Source organism: Malaclemys terrapin, chromosome 2, assembly GCF_027887155.1.
Source record: "Malaclemys terrapin pileata isolate rMalTer1 chromosome 2, rMalTer1.hap1, whole genome shotgun sequence".
NCBI lineage: Eukaryota > Metazoa > Chordata > Testudines > Emydidae > Malaclemys > Malaclemys terrapin.
The window spans coordinates 139,601,562-139,616,419 of record NC_071506.1 but is presented as its reverse complement, the minus strand read 5'-3'; the positions used below and the strand labels follow the sequence as shown (position 1 = coordinate 139,616,419).

Sequence of the window (14,858 nt, the reverse complement as noted above, 5' to 3'; positions counted from 1 at the left end):
TTACATTTGCAGAGTGTCAAATGCAACATTGATTGAGTTTGATCGGAAGAAAAATATATCCCTGTCTCACAACTAGAACTGTTCAACACTTTTATGAAGAAACTCCAAACCAGGCAAAACCCACCTGGTTTTCAGTTTGCAGTTAAACCCTAAGCTTAGTCCTGGCTCAACAGGAGTTTCACCAAAGTTTACAAAACCTTTTCATGAACCTGAGCCAAGTTATTTGGTAGGACAGGGGAATCAGCACAAAGCTAATATCCTTGAGGTTCACTTAGGTTAAAATCTGGCTACAGAGGGGATGTCAAGGCAGAATTCTTCCTCCAGGCCTGGACTCCTTTGACAGGAAGTCTTCATGATGATGCTTACCACACACAGTCACTTCAGGAAACTGAATTGGCTCCTGGGGATGGTAGGTGGATTATGTGCCTACATCCAGTTGGATCATAAGTTCCATTCTTTTATAAACTAATGGAAAGTGAACCCACATTGTTGGGCACTTTACTAAACTCAGAAGTTTTGGTCAGAGATTTCTGCAAACCACCTACTTATATTTGGGTTTTCCCTTCAACCGTTCCCCAAGTTATGGCTTGAATAAGCCACAAAAGTCCAGAGAAACCATCAGCTATTGCCTAAGATTTGGGACAAATTATTTGAATCTATAGAGTATTATACTGTTGCCACCCATAGCCCGAAAGACACCCTACTCTTGCTCAAACATTAGACTACATTGACTTACAGGGTCTGTGAGTTTGGATGTATTTGCTGGAGTTTCAAATGTGTTAGGAAACTCAAATAATGCAAGTTGCACCTGGCTTTATTAGGAGCTTCATACCATACACATCCCCTTCTATATTCCGGTCCTAGAAGGTCTCGCTTTCCTGAAAAAAGAACAGGAGTACTTGTGGCATCTTAGAGATTAACAAATTTATTTGAGCATAAGCTTTCGTGGGCTACAGCCCACTTCACGAAAGCTTATGCTCAAATAAATTTGTTAGTCTCTAAAGTGCCACAAGTACTCCTGTTCTTTTTGCGGATACAGACTAACAGAGCTGCTACTCTGAAACCTCTCTTCCTGAGCTGATGTAGAGACACACTGTGTACAGTCCAAACTTACCCTCCCTTCCTGAGGTTTGGCTTGAACAAAGAAATCAACACGATAACAAAACTCGGCTCAAATCATAGAATATCAGGGTTGAAAGGGACCTCAGGAGGTCATCTAGTCCAACCCTGTGCTCAAAGCAGGACCAATCCCCAAACAGATTTTTGCCCCAGATCCCTAAATGGCCCCCTCAAGGATTGAACTCACAACCCTGTGTTTAGCAGGCCAATGCTCAAACCACTGAGCTATCCCTCCCCCCAGGGATGGCCCACTCCTGGAGTATAAATCCCTCCACAGGCTTGGCTGCTCCCCCAGGACCGAGATCCTTTCTCCCATTCCCACTCCCTTACATCTAGGGGAAGTCGCAAGTCACTCAGTGAAACACTATAAGCCACTTGATCCTGCTGGGAAAAGGTTAACACCTACTAACAGGGTGGGTATTACAGGCAAACACTGCTAGTCTGAGTTCATTCATCAAAAATTCATGCTCAAAGGGTCATTATTTGTTTGTATTCCTGTTTGAGTCAGCAAATCAGGGAGTTGAAACAATACCATGTGACCAACGATACACTAAAAATGCTGAATGCCTTGTAGTAAATAATTCATAAGATGAACATAATTAGTCAAAACTGTCAAATATTTACAAATAATCAATAGGATTGGTTCACAAATGACTAATCAAAGAAAGGGAATAACTTCATAATAAATAGTCTCACTGAATAATTTAATTATAATAAAGTTTCACAAGCAATGCTATAGTGCACAAAGTCTAAAGCGAGAGAAATAATCGGTCCACTTGCTGTTCTGCTGTGTGTAGTTACTGTTTGCAGAGACTAATGTGAATCTTCCCTTCCTCTCATTTACACAGGTTCACAACAAGGTCTGCACTGCTAATATCACACTGACCTGGTTTGTATTAAGAATTAACATCTTCAAAATTGTGCTGATTAAATGGAGATTTGTTTAAAAAATTAAAAAGGACAAGTCTGGCCAAAACTACAAGCACTAAGAACTCGAGGGTATTAGTAACCACAGCTGGCAGATTTCACATCCAATTCCTGCCTGATCTCCATTGAAAGAGACAAGGCTTTAAGCATGGAGCCAGAGGCAAATGTAGAGTACAAACAATCTAGCTGGGAGTATTGTGAAGTAAACGTTTGCACCATTAAGACATTAGATTCCTGATGTGATTTGTATTTTTAAAATAAAGGCGTGTCTGATATATGAGCCAGGTCATGGCTTTTTAAAGGGGGGGGGGGAGATCAGGCAGAAAGAATATTAAATCCAGCAAATGGAGATCATCCTGTATTAAATACAAACAGAATTCTAGCAGCACAAATGGGCACCTCCTACAATGCAGTCCAATTCCAGACAGCATTATTAACCAGTAGATTTTATATTTCAAAGGGTGAAGCTCTAAGAAACAGAAAGTAAAACAAACCACCAGGCAGGTACTCTGTGTTAATTCCCATAAACAACATAAACGTTGGAAATGATTGAAACACCTACCGAAAACAGAGTGGAATAGGCAGAGAGAGCAAATTTGATGCAGTAGTAATAGAGGAGGGGATCTTTCCCCTCTGATTCTTTTGTCATCTTTTCAGCTCACGCTCTTGAGTGTGTGGATTGGGCACTGTCTCCTAATCTCAGTGGCTGGAATAAAAAAAAACCACCCTTAAACTTCAAATGCTCTCTACAACTTCCGCCTGGGAGAAACTGAAAGCAATTAGGCGGGAGGCAGAAACATTAACCCTTTACTGCATTTATTGCCTAATGGAACTAGCGTGGATTTGTTTCTCAAATGAACGCGTCAAGATTCACTGCTTTTTTATTATTTCAGTGGAATATGGATATTCAGAAAATAGGTGCAATCAAAAACACAGGCAGCTGCCTACCCTTTGAGCTACCTTCTTTTAAAAAATAACTGTGCTACAGGCAACAAATCACAATAGGAGACACTTGTCTTGTCCTTTATGGCATAAAAAGCATACTGCCATTCTAATATGATCTCAGGGGTATTACTCACTTTCATAAAGCTCTGTTTACTTTTACAGATGTGGATATTGAAGCATCAAGAGGTTAAATGACTGCTCAAAATCAAAGAGGGAGTCAGTGGCAGAGTTGGGAACACAAATCCAGATTTTCCACCTTCCAGTCTTGCATTCATCCTTTAGTTACCTGCTGTGATACATCCTCTGACAGCTGACATTATCCTTACAGAGGGAGACAGGCTCAATGGTCTAAGAGTCAGCATTTTCCAATGAATGGGGTACAAGATGGGGAGGTAGAGACCAAATATAGATATTCCAGTTTTGAGGATACTTGATCTGACACATAGTAAATTATCAGGGGGGAGCCGTGTTAGTCTGTATCCACAAAAACAACAAGGAGTCTGGTGGCACCTTTAAAGTCTAACAGATTTATTTGGGCATAAGCTTTCATGAGAAAAAACCACTTCTTCAGATGCATGGAGTGAAAATTACAGATGAAGGCATTATATACGGACACATGAAGAGAAGGGCGTTACCTCACAAGTGGAAAACCAGTGTTGACAGGGCCAATTCGATCAGGGTAAATAGGCTAATAGGATGGGATTTTCAGAAGCACCCAGCAGAGTTTGATTTTTAAAGACAGGTGGGCTCCTAACTGTCATATATTTTTGAAATTCTCATTCTTAACATTCGAGATGTCATAGCCCTGGAGAAAGAGAGCTCCAGCAATGACATATATGCCAATTACTTAGCCACAGTTCATTGAACATAGAGAAGATTTGGTTTGAACAAGTCAGAGAAACTGGTCTCCGTCACTGTCATGGACATTACTCAGCTATATGTTATGTTTGTAATACCTGGTATCTCAATGTGCCCTTTTATTAGATCTTTTGTCCTTACTCTGCTGTTAGCATTTTTATTATTGGCATGCATTGTGGAGACACAAAGTATTCATCAAAGAGCCTTTGCACCCACTGAGTTACTTCCAATTACTGCTTGTATAGCTTCCTCTCCAGCATTTTTCTCAGTGGGTTCTATTTTGCTACTTAGTATGTGACCCTGTTCCAAGTCATCTGATTTCAGTTATGGTAAGATTTAACATCTGTACTTTAATGAAACCCATATTAAGGAGAAGACTAGTAGCAGCTGCATTAACAACACTTAACAAAACCAGGTTCATGGGCCAGACTCTCTGGTCTAAGTCCACTTCATGCTGCTCAGGCAGTGCAAAATGGACAGATTCCAGCTGTAGGCGGCCATTGGAGAATTCCTTAGTAGAGGGGAAATCTCTGCTAGCATTTGGCTTGCAGAGGCTGCTCCTGTTGTACTCACCTCTCACTTCCAGCGTTCCAAATGCTAGGTAGAGAGTGGGCAGAACCCTGTGCTTGCTCGTCCACTGGTGTAAGGTTATTGAGGGGCCTCATGCTAGTGGCATGAAACAGAGATGCTCCTCAGCATCTCTCAATTATTCTAGAACCAGACTGTGTGGGATCAGTTACCTTGTCCTGTATTCGGCCTTCATGTGTGGAAAACATGAGCTATGGGCTCAAGACCCAGCATTTCATCGGCACGCAGGTGGATGTTAAAGCTTCCTGAGGGATATGGATAATTTTTTATTCTGTTGGGGAAGCTGTTGCCTGTTAGCTCCCTCCGAGTGGATCTCATTTTCTTTCCCTATTCTCTGCCCTTCTCTAGTTTTTAAAGTGTATTTTATACAAATCAAGTATATTTATATGGCTATTAGCACAGTGATGGATTTTAATATGGTTATCAATGCGATGCCCCATAGCAGCGCCTCTAGACTGAGCCTTTGTTTTGTTTTAATGAGCTAGCAGTAACAGCTCTGCAATGTTCTCTATATTGCTGACTTAAAAAAAAAAATGAAATGCTCTGGATGCTGATGAATTTCCTTTCCTTGTTCAGTGTTCATGATTTCATCTGCCACGGAATGGGAGTGGCAGGCACTCCAGTACATTGATTCAAAAGCAGCTCTAGACTTAGCTGAGTCCCTCTACTGGATGATCACCAGTATGTTGTAATTGGATTTCCGATGTCCCCAAGCCAACTGGATCTGGGCAACATCCAGTCATTGTTTCTAATTGTGGGCCTCTAGGTTCATTCTTGAGTGCGGACCCTCTGTCTGGCCCCCTTCCTTGAACTGTGGAGTCCCACGGCCCAGCTGCTCTAGAAGCTGAACTCAGTATCTGGTCTCCTGAGCCTCCCAGTCATTATTCATGCTCCGCTAGAGTCCACCTCCATCGGTACGCTGGATTATCGTTTGGCTCTTCAGGGACGCACGGAAGGTAAAGTAAGGCTTTGCACAAGAAAGCGCACATGAGTTATGAAACTTTAGGAAAACAGAAGCCTATATATTCTCACCCACCCCTCACCGCTTCTTGTAAGGCCGTAGGCCCAGTCCATGTGTCAGGCAGATAGATCTCTCTGCAGTCCTTCTCTCTGGCGGTGTTCAGCTAGTGAGAGTGAGGCGAGAGCAGGTCTTACCCTTACATAAGATTAGGTCCCTGACCCACTGACCAGCTTCAGAGCACCAGTCAGATGGTTAAAGTCCTAGCTACACACACAAACTGCAAGACACGTTTTTTTCAAAATGGCAGTTCCAATATCAAGGGAAGATCACATTTTGATACCAACTCATACAGACTATCAGTGACATTGGTACATTCTTTCACAAGTACCTCTATGAACTGTGGTTTTGTAGCAGTAGTCAGTACACTCTAAGAGGAAATTCCCCAGGATTGTTTCAGGGGTTGCATGCTGGAAAGGAATGTGGAAGAATTATTGTTCTTCTCTCACTAGCGTAGCGGTAGAAAACCAGCTCTATGAGAAGTGCTGGGCTACACCTTTCATGGCTCAGAAGCTCTGATCCATTACCAGTCGTTTCTCCTCTATGTTAAATCTGGCCCAGTTGAAAGGTTACTGAAAATCATAAGCTATGTGTTGGTGGGTTGATGTCATTTCCTAGTGGATAAGTTCCAGATCACAAGAGCCAGAAGTGCTTCTGACACTAATTTGCTCCCCACATTGGTACCCTCAGCAGGGAGGCCAAAGACCAGGAGTCGAACTCTGAAATAACTCATTGCCTTCAATGAGAATCGCAGATGCTCACTGTTAAATTCCCACATACATATGTGGGAGCTCCCTTATTCTGGATTAAGGGAAACAAGCACAAAAATAGAAACACCACAGTGCAAGAACATGCATCTCCTTCATCACAGGCATTGGCAACTCTGAAAACAAAATGACTGCTGTCTCTGTACACAGGAAGTTGTGAGATCTTTGAAGAGAGGCATCACCCATTCACAGCTACAGTTGCTGTGCCCAGCACCTCTCTGGACCCGGCCCTGACTGAGAATAAATACTAAATTCTCTTTCCGAGGTGATCCCACAGAGATCAAAGTTGAGATGGCTGTGCAAACTTCTGCCATCCTCCACTGCTTGTCCACTGCTGTCCTAGGGCTAAACAGAGAAGTTCAGTCTTATGAGTGTCAACAATAAATTAACTAATGTCAATTGGAATTTTTTCATACCAAAACAACTAATCGGTGTTTGCACTACTGGGAAATGTCTCACCATTACACCATGCAGTTCTGCCCAGGATAGTGTAAACACCCTGGTTTTCTTACCATTGTGTCATCTAACCCTGTTTAGAGGAAGTCTAGACAATGCTGTGATAACACTGATAGCTGGCTCACCCTAAGCTCCCGTTGTTGCTACCACCAGTGGGAGATTTCCTCAAAAATGCTAGTGTGTAAAGAAGGCTTCGAAGTCCAGAACTAACAATTGGACATATTGGTGATGATGAGTCATTGCAATGAAATCAACTACAGAAAACGAATAAAATGAGACTTTTTGGCAGGATTTAAAAAACAAACAAACAAAAGAGCACAGTAATTGATCCTAGTATTTCCTTAGCCCTATTTTTGTTATTCCAAACTTACAAAACTCCAGTGCCCCCCTGAGATTTGACAGGCCAGAACAAAGAGACAGTGGGATCAATAGGAACAGTCACTGTACCTTAAATTCCACACCTTTGTGCACAGAACAGTTTTCACAAGACACCCTTCACACACAGAAATTCAAACCTCATACACTGCCCAACACATGAAATATAGATTAAAAGCGTCTGGGGAACTTTATTTTTATTTTGTAACAGCATTTTTTTTTAAATCGATTTGAGGTAAGAGGTTAGGAGGTGAGACCAATAATGGGATTAACCAAACTAGCACACAATACGGAGAGGTGGGAACACAAAGATGGTAGCAAACTTTATTACTGCTTAAAACATGTTATATTGAATTCTGCCGTGTCTCACAAAGGAAGCAGTGGAAGTCCTATCACTTGGAACATGTAAAACTAGAATGGATGAAATGTAATTTATTGAACAATGTCCTCCAGTAGATGAACTACAGAAGATAAAAGCCTTACTACTACTTCCACAATTTAGATCTAATCCATTAGCTCAGTGGCTCTCAAACTTTTTTTACTGGTGACCCATTTCACATAGCAAGCCTCTGAGTGTGACTCCCTCCCCCTTATAAATTAAAAACACTTAATATATTTAACACCATTATAAATGCTGGAGGCAAAGCAGGGTTTGGGGTGGAGGCTGACAGCTCGCGACCCCCTATGTAATAACCTCATGAACCCCAGTTTGAGAACCCCTGCATTAGCTCAAGTGGTAGAAGCTAATGGTTTTAGACCTGAAGGACAAGCTCTCTATCCTTGAGGCTGCAGATATGTGGGTTAATAGAGGACAGGCAGTCCATATTTATGCAGTGTATGAGAGTGCATTACAGAAGCTCTAGAAAATACACTCGGGGGGAATTCTGCACTAGCAGAGGGATTGACACATTGACTCTAATAGAACTTTTCCATCTCTTATTTTGTATGAAATTTGCTATGCATAACACTAGTGCCAGTGCAATTCCATCAGGATAGGTGTTTGAGAGGAGAAGTCAGATATGGACCAAATTTCTTTTTAGTTTATACCTTATAGAAAACCCATCAGCTTCAGAGGGAATGTAAGGTGTGTGTGTGGGGAGCAGTTCTGGATGTATTGGAGTCTGTTTTAAACACACTTTCTGAAGTTTGAATAAGCCAGGCTGTCAGGGTCAGGAACAGTTGTCGATGTCACATTACTGACAAGAGCAATAACAACGCATCAGCAACTAGTGATGCATTACATGCTCCACTCGCCAGGAACTGAACAGTTGCCCATAGGAAAGCGAGTCCCACAAGTCAACACGGCCTGCTGCTTACTGTGCATCTTCGCAACACCGCAACATGCTCCTTTCTACTTCACTTCATTTTGATCCTTTTAAGTAAATAACGTCAAAAAGATTTGCAGCTGTTTGATTTGATTGAGTAATTTTGAGATGCCGCTGCTGACACCTCATGGGGGTGTTCAAATGAAGCAGAGCATGATGGCTGGGACTGCATTCTGGGGGCCTTTAATAATGCACTCCTGAGATGCTTTTGAAGGCACAAGGCCACAGCAGTTCTGTTTGTGCAGCTGTGTTCCTAACCAGTATCACTGACTTTAAAAAAAAAGATCGTTTAGAACATAATTGGGAGTATGTGCAGTAATGACAGGCCTCTGCCAGGGAAAGAAAAGCCTGGACTCACGTGTTATTAATTGGGTTGTGAAAAGGCATTGGCTTCTATGGAATTACTGTCTATGACCAGATTCTCTAATCTGCTCCCCCAAGCAGAAGCCAGCCAAAAACACAGCTGGATTCTAGATGAGGAAGGAAAGGATAGTACTAGGGCCCAGAATACTACCTCTGTTTGGTACTCTGCAAAGGCAGCTTCGCTGGAGCTCTATTAAGTAAGGCCCCGACAGGTATTCAGGAGCAGTTACTCTCTGAAATATGATCCCCTAATCAATACCGCATCATTGAACCTGGCAGGATCCCCTCCACAGCTATTACTGTGAAGCTTTGAGGCAAAGATGAGAAGGGGAAGGGAGGCAGGGCCAGCAGTGTGAAGAGACAAGGTCATTGCAGGTCTCCGAAAAATCGATTTCTATAATATCAACCTAATTTCATAGTGTAGACATACCCTGAGATTCTCCATGGAGCTCAGGGCATCTGCTAGTTTTGGGGACACCAAAGCTATGGAGTCTCCCACACTATGCACACGAAAAAGCTACGTGGGGAAGAAAGTGGCCCTTAAGACATAGTAAGTGGTATTAGACTATCAAGCCTAAGTATCAGCCTAGGCTAAGATACAAATGTTTGTGTCTCCCTCCCCCCACCAAGTTTATCTTCCTTACTTTCACTAGGATTTTAAATACCACTGTACCGATACTGCTGTGCCGTGCCACTGTAAAAGCGCTCGTGTAGCTGCTCTATGACGATGCGAGAGAGCTCTTCCATCGACATAATAAAATCCCCCAAATGAGCGGTGGTAGCCATGTTGGTGGGAAAGCGTCTCCTGCCAACATAGTGCTGTGCAGATGAGAGCTTATGCCGGTAAAACTTCTGTCGCTCAGGAGTGTGAAAATACACCCTCCTGAGTGATATAAGTTTTGCCAACACATGTAGAAGTGTAGACATAGCCTTAGTTAACACTGGTTAATTTAACATGGGTTAAAAATACATCTCTTTTCCTAGTCAAAGCAAGGCCACAATGGATACTTGATCTACACACAGGCCTGGCCAAACCATGCCTTTTGTATTGGCTTAACTGTTTTGGTTGGAATGAAATTTTCTTTGGAAATACTTATATCAGTACAACCAATCCAGTTATAGCAATATAAAGTGCCTTAGACCAGTATAGCTTACTCCCCTTCCTGTATGGGAATAAGAGCTTGTCTACACTGCTATAGCGCTTCAGTGAAGACACTACATACACCAAAGGAAGAGGTTCTCCTGTCAATGTAGGTACTTCAACTCCCTAAGAAGCGGTAGCTAGGTTGATGGGAAAATTCTCCTGTCCATTTAGTGTGGTCTATACCAGCGGCTAGGTTGGTTTAATTGCATTGCTCAGGGACGTGGATTTTTCACACCCTTGAGTGATGGTATTATAAAGACCGAATTTCCTATTGTAGACGAGGCCTAAGTTATAACCATATAAACAGCTTTATTCCAGTATAATTGCATCTACCGTATGTGTTTGTACTGAATTATACTGGTATAGTTAAAGCAGTACGATGTTTGCATTTAGACGAGCCCACAGACTTATCCTGAAATAACACTGATTTAGTTATTGCAGTTCCAGCTTATGTGTACACAAAACCTTAGGGACAATCCTTGCCCCAAAGATTCTAAACAGACCAGACAGACAAAGGGTCAGCCAAATATTAACTATCTCCATTATATTAGTTGAGGCAGATTTTTTTTTTTTAGCCTGTATATTCAATATTCACTTAGGCTTTCTCAAGTTCATCCTCTCAGTTTAAGTGTCAGATAAAGTACATTGGGATATCACTATTTCTTTCACATAAGGAAAAGTCTTATGGATAAATAAGCCGTGATGTGAGAGATCCGGGAAGAGAAAGTAATTGGAAAAATTAGTCTTATTTTAAACGTTGATCTTTCAAGAGGGACTATAATTTGATTGTCTAACAAAGTGGGTTTTTTTAGTAAGCATCAGAAGCAGATCTCAGAGACGCAAATATATGGCACATTTTTCATGTTATTTCCCCTTCCTTACTAGGTATGTGACTATTTTACAAAATCCAGAACAGCTTTAATTTCATGAAATTGCTAACAAGAGCTCATTACTTAGCCTTACATAGTTGTAAAAAAAACCACCTAAAGGGAAAGTGGTTTCAGGCTCGATTCATCTGACATCAGATAAGTGTGTTAAGGAAATAGTCATTGGTAGAAAGCATTCATTAAAAAGAACAAGTTCTTTCCCTGATCTTTTACTCTGTGCAGACTATAGCAGTCAAATCCCACAGCAATAGCCAGATGTCAGTTTAGCTGGTATTGGAGTAATGTCTGATCAAAAATGGGACTCAGTCTCTCTGGTCTCATTTCCTTTAATCAAAACTTAGTTACTGCTTTAAATGTTGTTGATGATGTGGTATTTGGGCAAAGCCAATATTTCTCTTCACAGGCTAATCCCAGGCATGAACAAGAGAGAGGCATTTTGACCATGTTATGGAAATACTGCCATTCAGAAAAATATACTGCATAATATTTACTTGTCCTTAAAGGGATACTTATCAAACCAAGTCATTTTCAGGCATTCCTGACTCGTGTTACTAAAAGTTTAGATAAGGAAAATGGAGAATCCTAGAGAGTTAATTTAATTGTCCTCCATGAACTTATCTAATTTTTTTGAACCCAGTTATACTTTTGGCCTTTGCAACATCCCCTGGCAATGAGTTCCACAGGTTCACCATGTGTGAAGAAGTACTTCCTCATGTATGTACATCACTATTTACATGATAATAGATTACTGTCTTCATTTCACTTAGCTTGGTCAGTGAAACTAGAACGATCAGTTTCATTTTAGGGACTTATCCTTCCCGCACTGAAAACAATGATAAGGGTCCTATTGATTTTATAGGAAGCTGGATCTGGCTTTTAGGGTACGTCTACACAGCTAAAAAAGAAGATGACCTGCGGTGCCAGATCTCAGAGCCCAGGGCAACTGACTCAGGCTGTGGGGCTCTGGCTGCAAGGCTAAAAATAGCCATGTAGATGTTTGGGCTCTGGCTGCCTGGGGTCTGAAAACTGGCAAAGGAGAGGGTCTCAGAGCCCTACACTGCTATTTTCATCCCCACCACTCAAGCCCAAGTCAATTCTCCCAGGATCTGAGAGTTCCTGCAGGGTTTTTGTGGGTTTGGTTTTTTTTGTTTTGTTTTTTTTGTTTTTGGTGTGTAGATGTAGCCTTAGGGCCTAACTCTAAGCTACACTCTCTCCAGGCCCTGCTCTGATCTGGCTTTTGTCCCCTCTGCCTTCCAGCTGGGTGGCTTCCTCCACCACATTGTCTAGGTGTCAGTAAAGTCAGTACTGAGTATTCTGCACTCATTTCTGGTGCACAGCACCACAGCAGCCTGCTGCAACTCCAAGAAATGCTCTGCTCATCCCCTGCAGCCCTCGGCTGGAGCAAGCCCAGTGCAGGTGGATTCTTCAGACAGTTAAGCTACCAACAAGCCTGAGCACATGTAAACTGACGTTTTTTCAAAGACTACTAACTTGGCAAACTTATAAGTAAGGCTAAGATTTTGTCTTGGATATTTTTAGTAAAAGTCACAGACAGGTCACAGGCAAAAAAGAAAAATGTATGGGAGCCGTTACCCGTTTGTGTCTTTTACTAAAAATATCCCTGATAAAATGGGGATCTGTGGGTCCCCACACCGCCTGAAGCTGGCAGCTGCACGGGGCAAGGAGCTGCCTGCAGCTCCGGGGGTCCCCTGCTGCTTCCTCTGGCGGCCAGGAGCTTGGGGGTTTGTGACCTTGCACTCTATATGATTTTATGAAAATATGCTAATGAGTTTAAATATAATGTAACTGAAATATGCATCAAGCAAAAGGTTTCTTGTAAGGTATCATTACAAAGCTTATAATCTACTGAGTATGGTCATCCTATTTCTATAAATGTACCACTCTTGTATCTAAAACTAGAAATATGAAATATAACTCTGAGGGCCTATTGTAATTATGCAAAGTGTGGGCCATTAATGGTGGTTTGGAATCTTGATGACTCCCATTAACCAGGACAACTGTCTGCAGATGGCTCTGTTTTACTTGTAAGTCTCCGTATGTGCTGGCAAGTGGGTAATGAAGTCTTACAGTGACATGTGATCATGTCACCTAAACTGGAATCCATCTTTAACCTGGTGCTTTTCCAATGAGAAGGAGGGTGTGGGAACCCAGAGAGGGACAAAGGATTCCCGCCTTATGCAGAAGATATATAAGTGGGTGGAACAGAACAAAGTGAGGAGCCATCATGAGGAATCTCCTAGCTACCACCTTAGCTGGAATAAGAGCTGTACCAGGGGAAAGGACTGTGCTCAGACTAGGAAGGTGTCCAGTCTGTGAATGAAACTTATTGAAACATCTCTCAGGGTGAGATTTTATCTGTACTCAGTTGTATTAGGCTTAGATTTGCGTGTTTTATTTTATTTCACTTGGTAATTCACTTTGTTCTGTCTGCTACTACTTGGAACCACTTAAATCCTACTTTCTGTATTTAATAAAATCACTTTTTACTTATTAACCCAGAGTATGTATTAATATCTGGGGGGAGGAGCAAACAGCTGTGCATCTCTCTCTAACAGTGTTATAGAGGGCGAACAATTTATGAGTTTACCAGGTATAAGCTTTATACAGGATAAAACAGATTTATTTGGGATTTAGATCCCATTGGGAGTTGGGCATCTGAGTGTTAAAGAGAGGAACACTTCTGTAAACTGCTTTCAGGTTAAGTCTGCAGTTTTGGGGTATGTGGTTCAGACCCTGGGTCTGGGTTGGAGCAGACTGGTGTGTCTGGCTCAACAAGACAGGGTGCTGGATTCCCAGGCTGGCAGGGAAAGAAGGGGCAGAAGTAGTCTTGGCACATCAGTTGGCAGTTCCCAAGGGTGTTTCTGTAATCCAACCCGTCACAGGGTTCCCCCACCGCTGTCCCAGCGGCCAGGAGCTGGAGGGTATCCCCGCCTCCTGAGGTGGCTTGGAGCTTCGGGGACCACCAGAGGCTGCAGGGGTACCCCGCGGCTCTCTGCCCCTGGGGTGGGGGAATGGGATGACCCTGCAGCTCCTGACCACTACAGACTGAAGTCACGGAGGTTGCTGGAAGTCATGGATTCTATGAATTCCGCGACCTCCGGGACTAAATCGTAGCCTTACTTATAAGCAACTGAAAACAGGATCTGATAAATGGGAGGGAGATGTCAAGCAACCTTAAATATAAGTGGCATTACCCACTCTGCCTAACACTCTCTCTCTCATTAAGGAACTTTAATATCAACTTTAGAATGATATTCTAATAAGCAAGTTGTTCCACCCAGGACCCACATCTTGCACTATCAATCATTTACTAGACTACCAGCCCAAGGCAGTGGGAGAAATACAGGAAGTGGCTGTAGCCAGCAACGTACAGAAGCTCCCCTGCAGTATTCCCTCTCTGAGATGTCACAGATCCATTTTGTTGTTAATTATTAGGGGGTTGAAAGGACTCAGTTTACAATAAGAAATGCTGCTGCAATGCGTGGGACACTGTTAACTCTGGGTGCTAAAGAGAGAATTCCTGCATATGTTAATCTAGAGAAAGGTTAGAGACAGAGTAGATTTGCTTAATTTAAAATACTCAAAACCAACCGGCATGTTAGCTATTTACTCAGCTCATGTAATTGTTTGCTTGAAACACATGAGCTATTTTTACTTAACATTAAGTTACATTTCCCTTTGACACGGCATATACCCTTTGCAAGCCATTTTTCACTGAAGAGAAATGTAATGGGAAGGTTAAAGCTCTGACTGTGATTTGGAACTTTGCAGTCTGATGCTGAGTGAGCCCTGCAAGATGCTGAGCATCCGACACCCTACAGGCTCAGGGAGATGGAATCAAGGACTCGAGGCAGGCAGCAGGCACTCTTGCTGCATTTAGATCACCTCTTCCTTCTCAAGGGCTGATCACAGAGCTATTCATAGTTTTTAGTTTAGACAGTACTGCAATAGCAGATGTGGTTTTTTTTTTTTTATACAGTGGCTTCAATTTACACATCCCATTTGGTAGTACAATTCCATAATCATGGCTACAAAAATTTGCTGTTTTCTGAAATGCTCAGTTAA

General features: G+C 42.2%; 1 protein-coding gene across 3 annotated transcripts in view; it reads right to left on the bottom strand.

The window, feature by feature from the left end:
* LOC128832223 (tetraspanin-15-like) overlaps positions 1–14,858 on the bottom strand; it is a 527,474-nt gene that overhangs the window by 205,943 nt on the left and 306,673 nt on the right. For 2 of the 3 annotated variants that reach the window (XM_054019374.1, XM_054019376.1), the window contains exon 1: positions 2,609–2,725. The exons of the other annotated variant lie outside the window; for it this stretch is intronic. In XM_054019374.1, coding sequence (XP_053875349.1) covers positions 2,609–2,695 — 87 coding nt within the window. In that variant the 5' untranslated portion in view covers positions 2,696–2,725. Of the gene's footprint in view, positions 1–2,608; positions 2,726–14,858 lie in introns of those variants that run through there. 3 annotated transcript variants of the gene reach the window in all.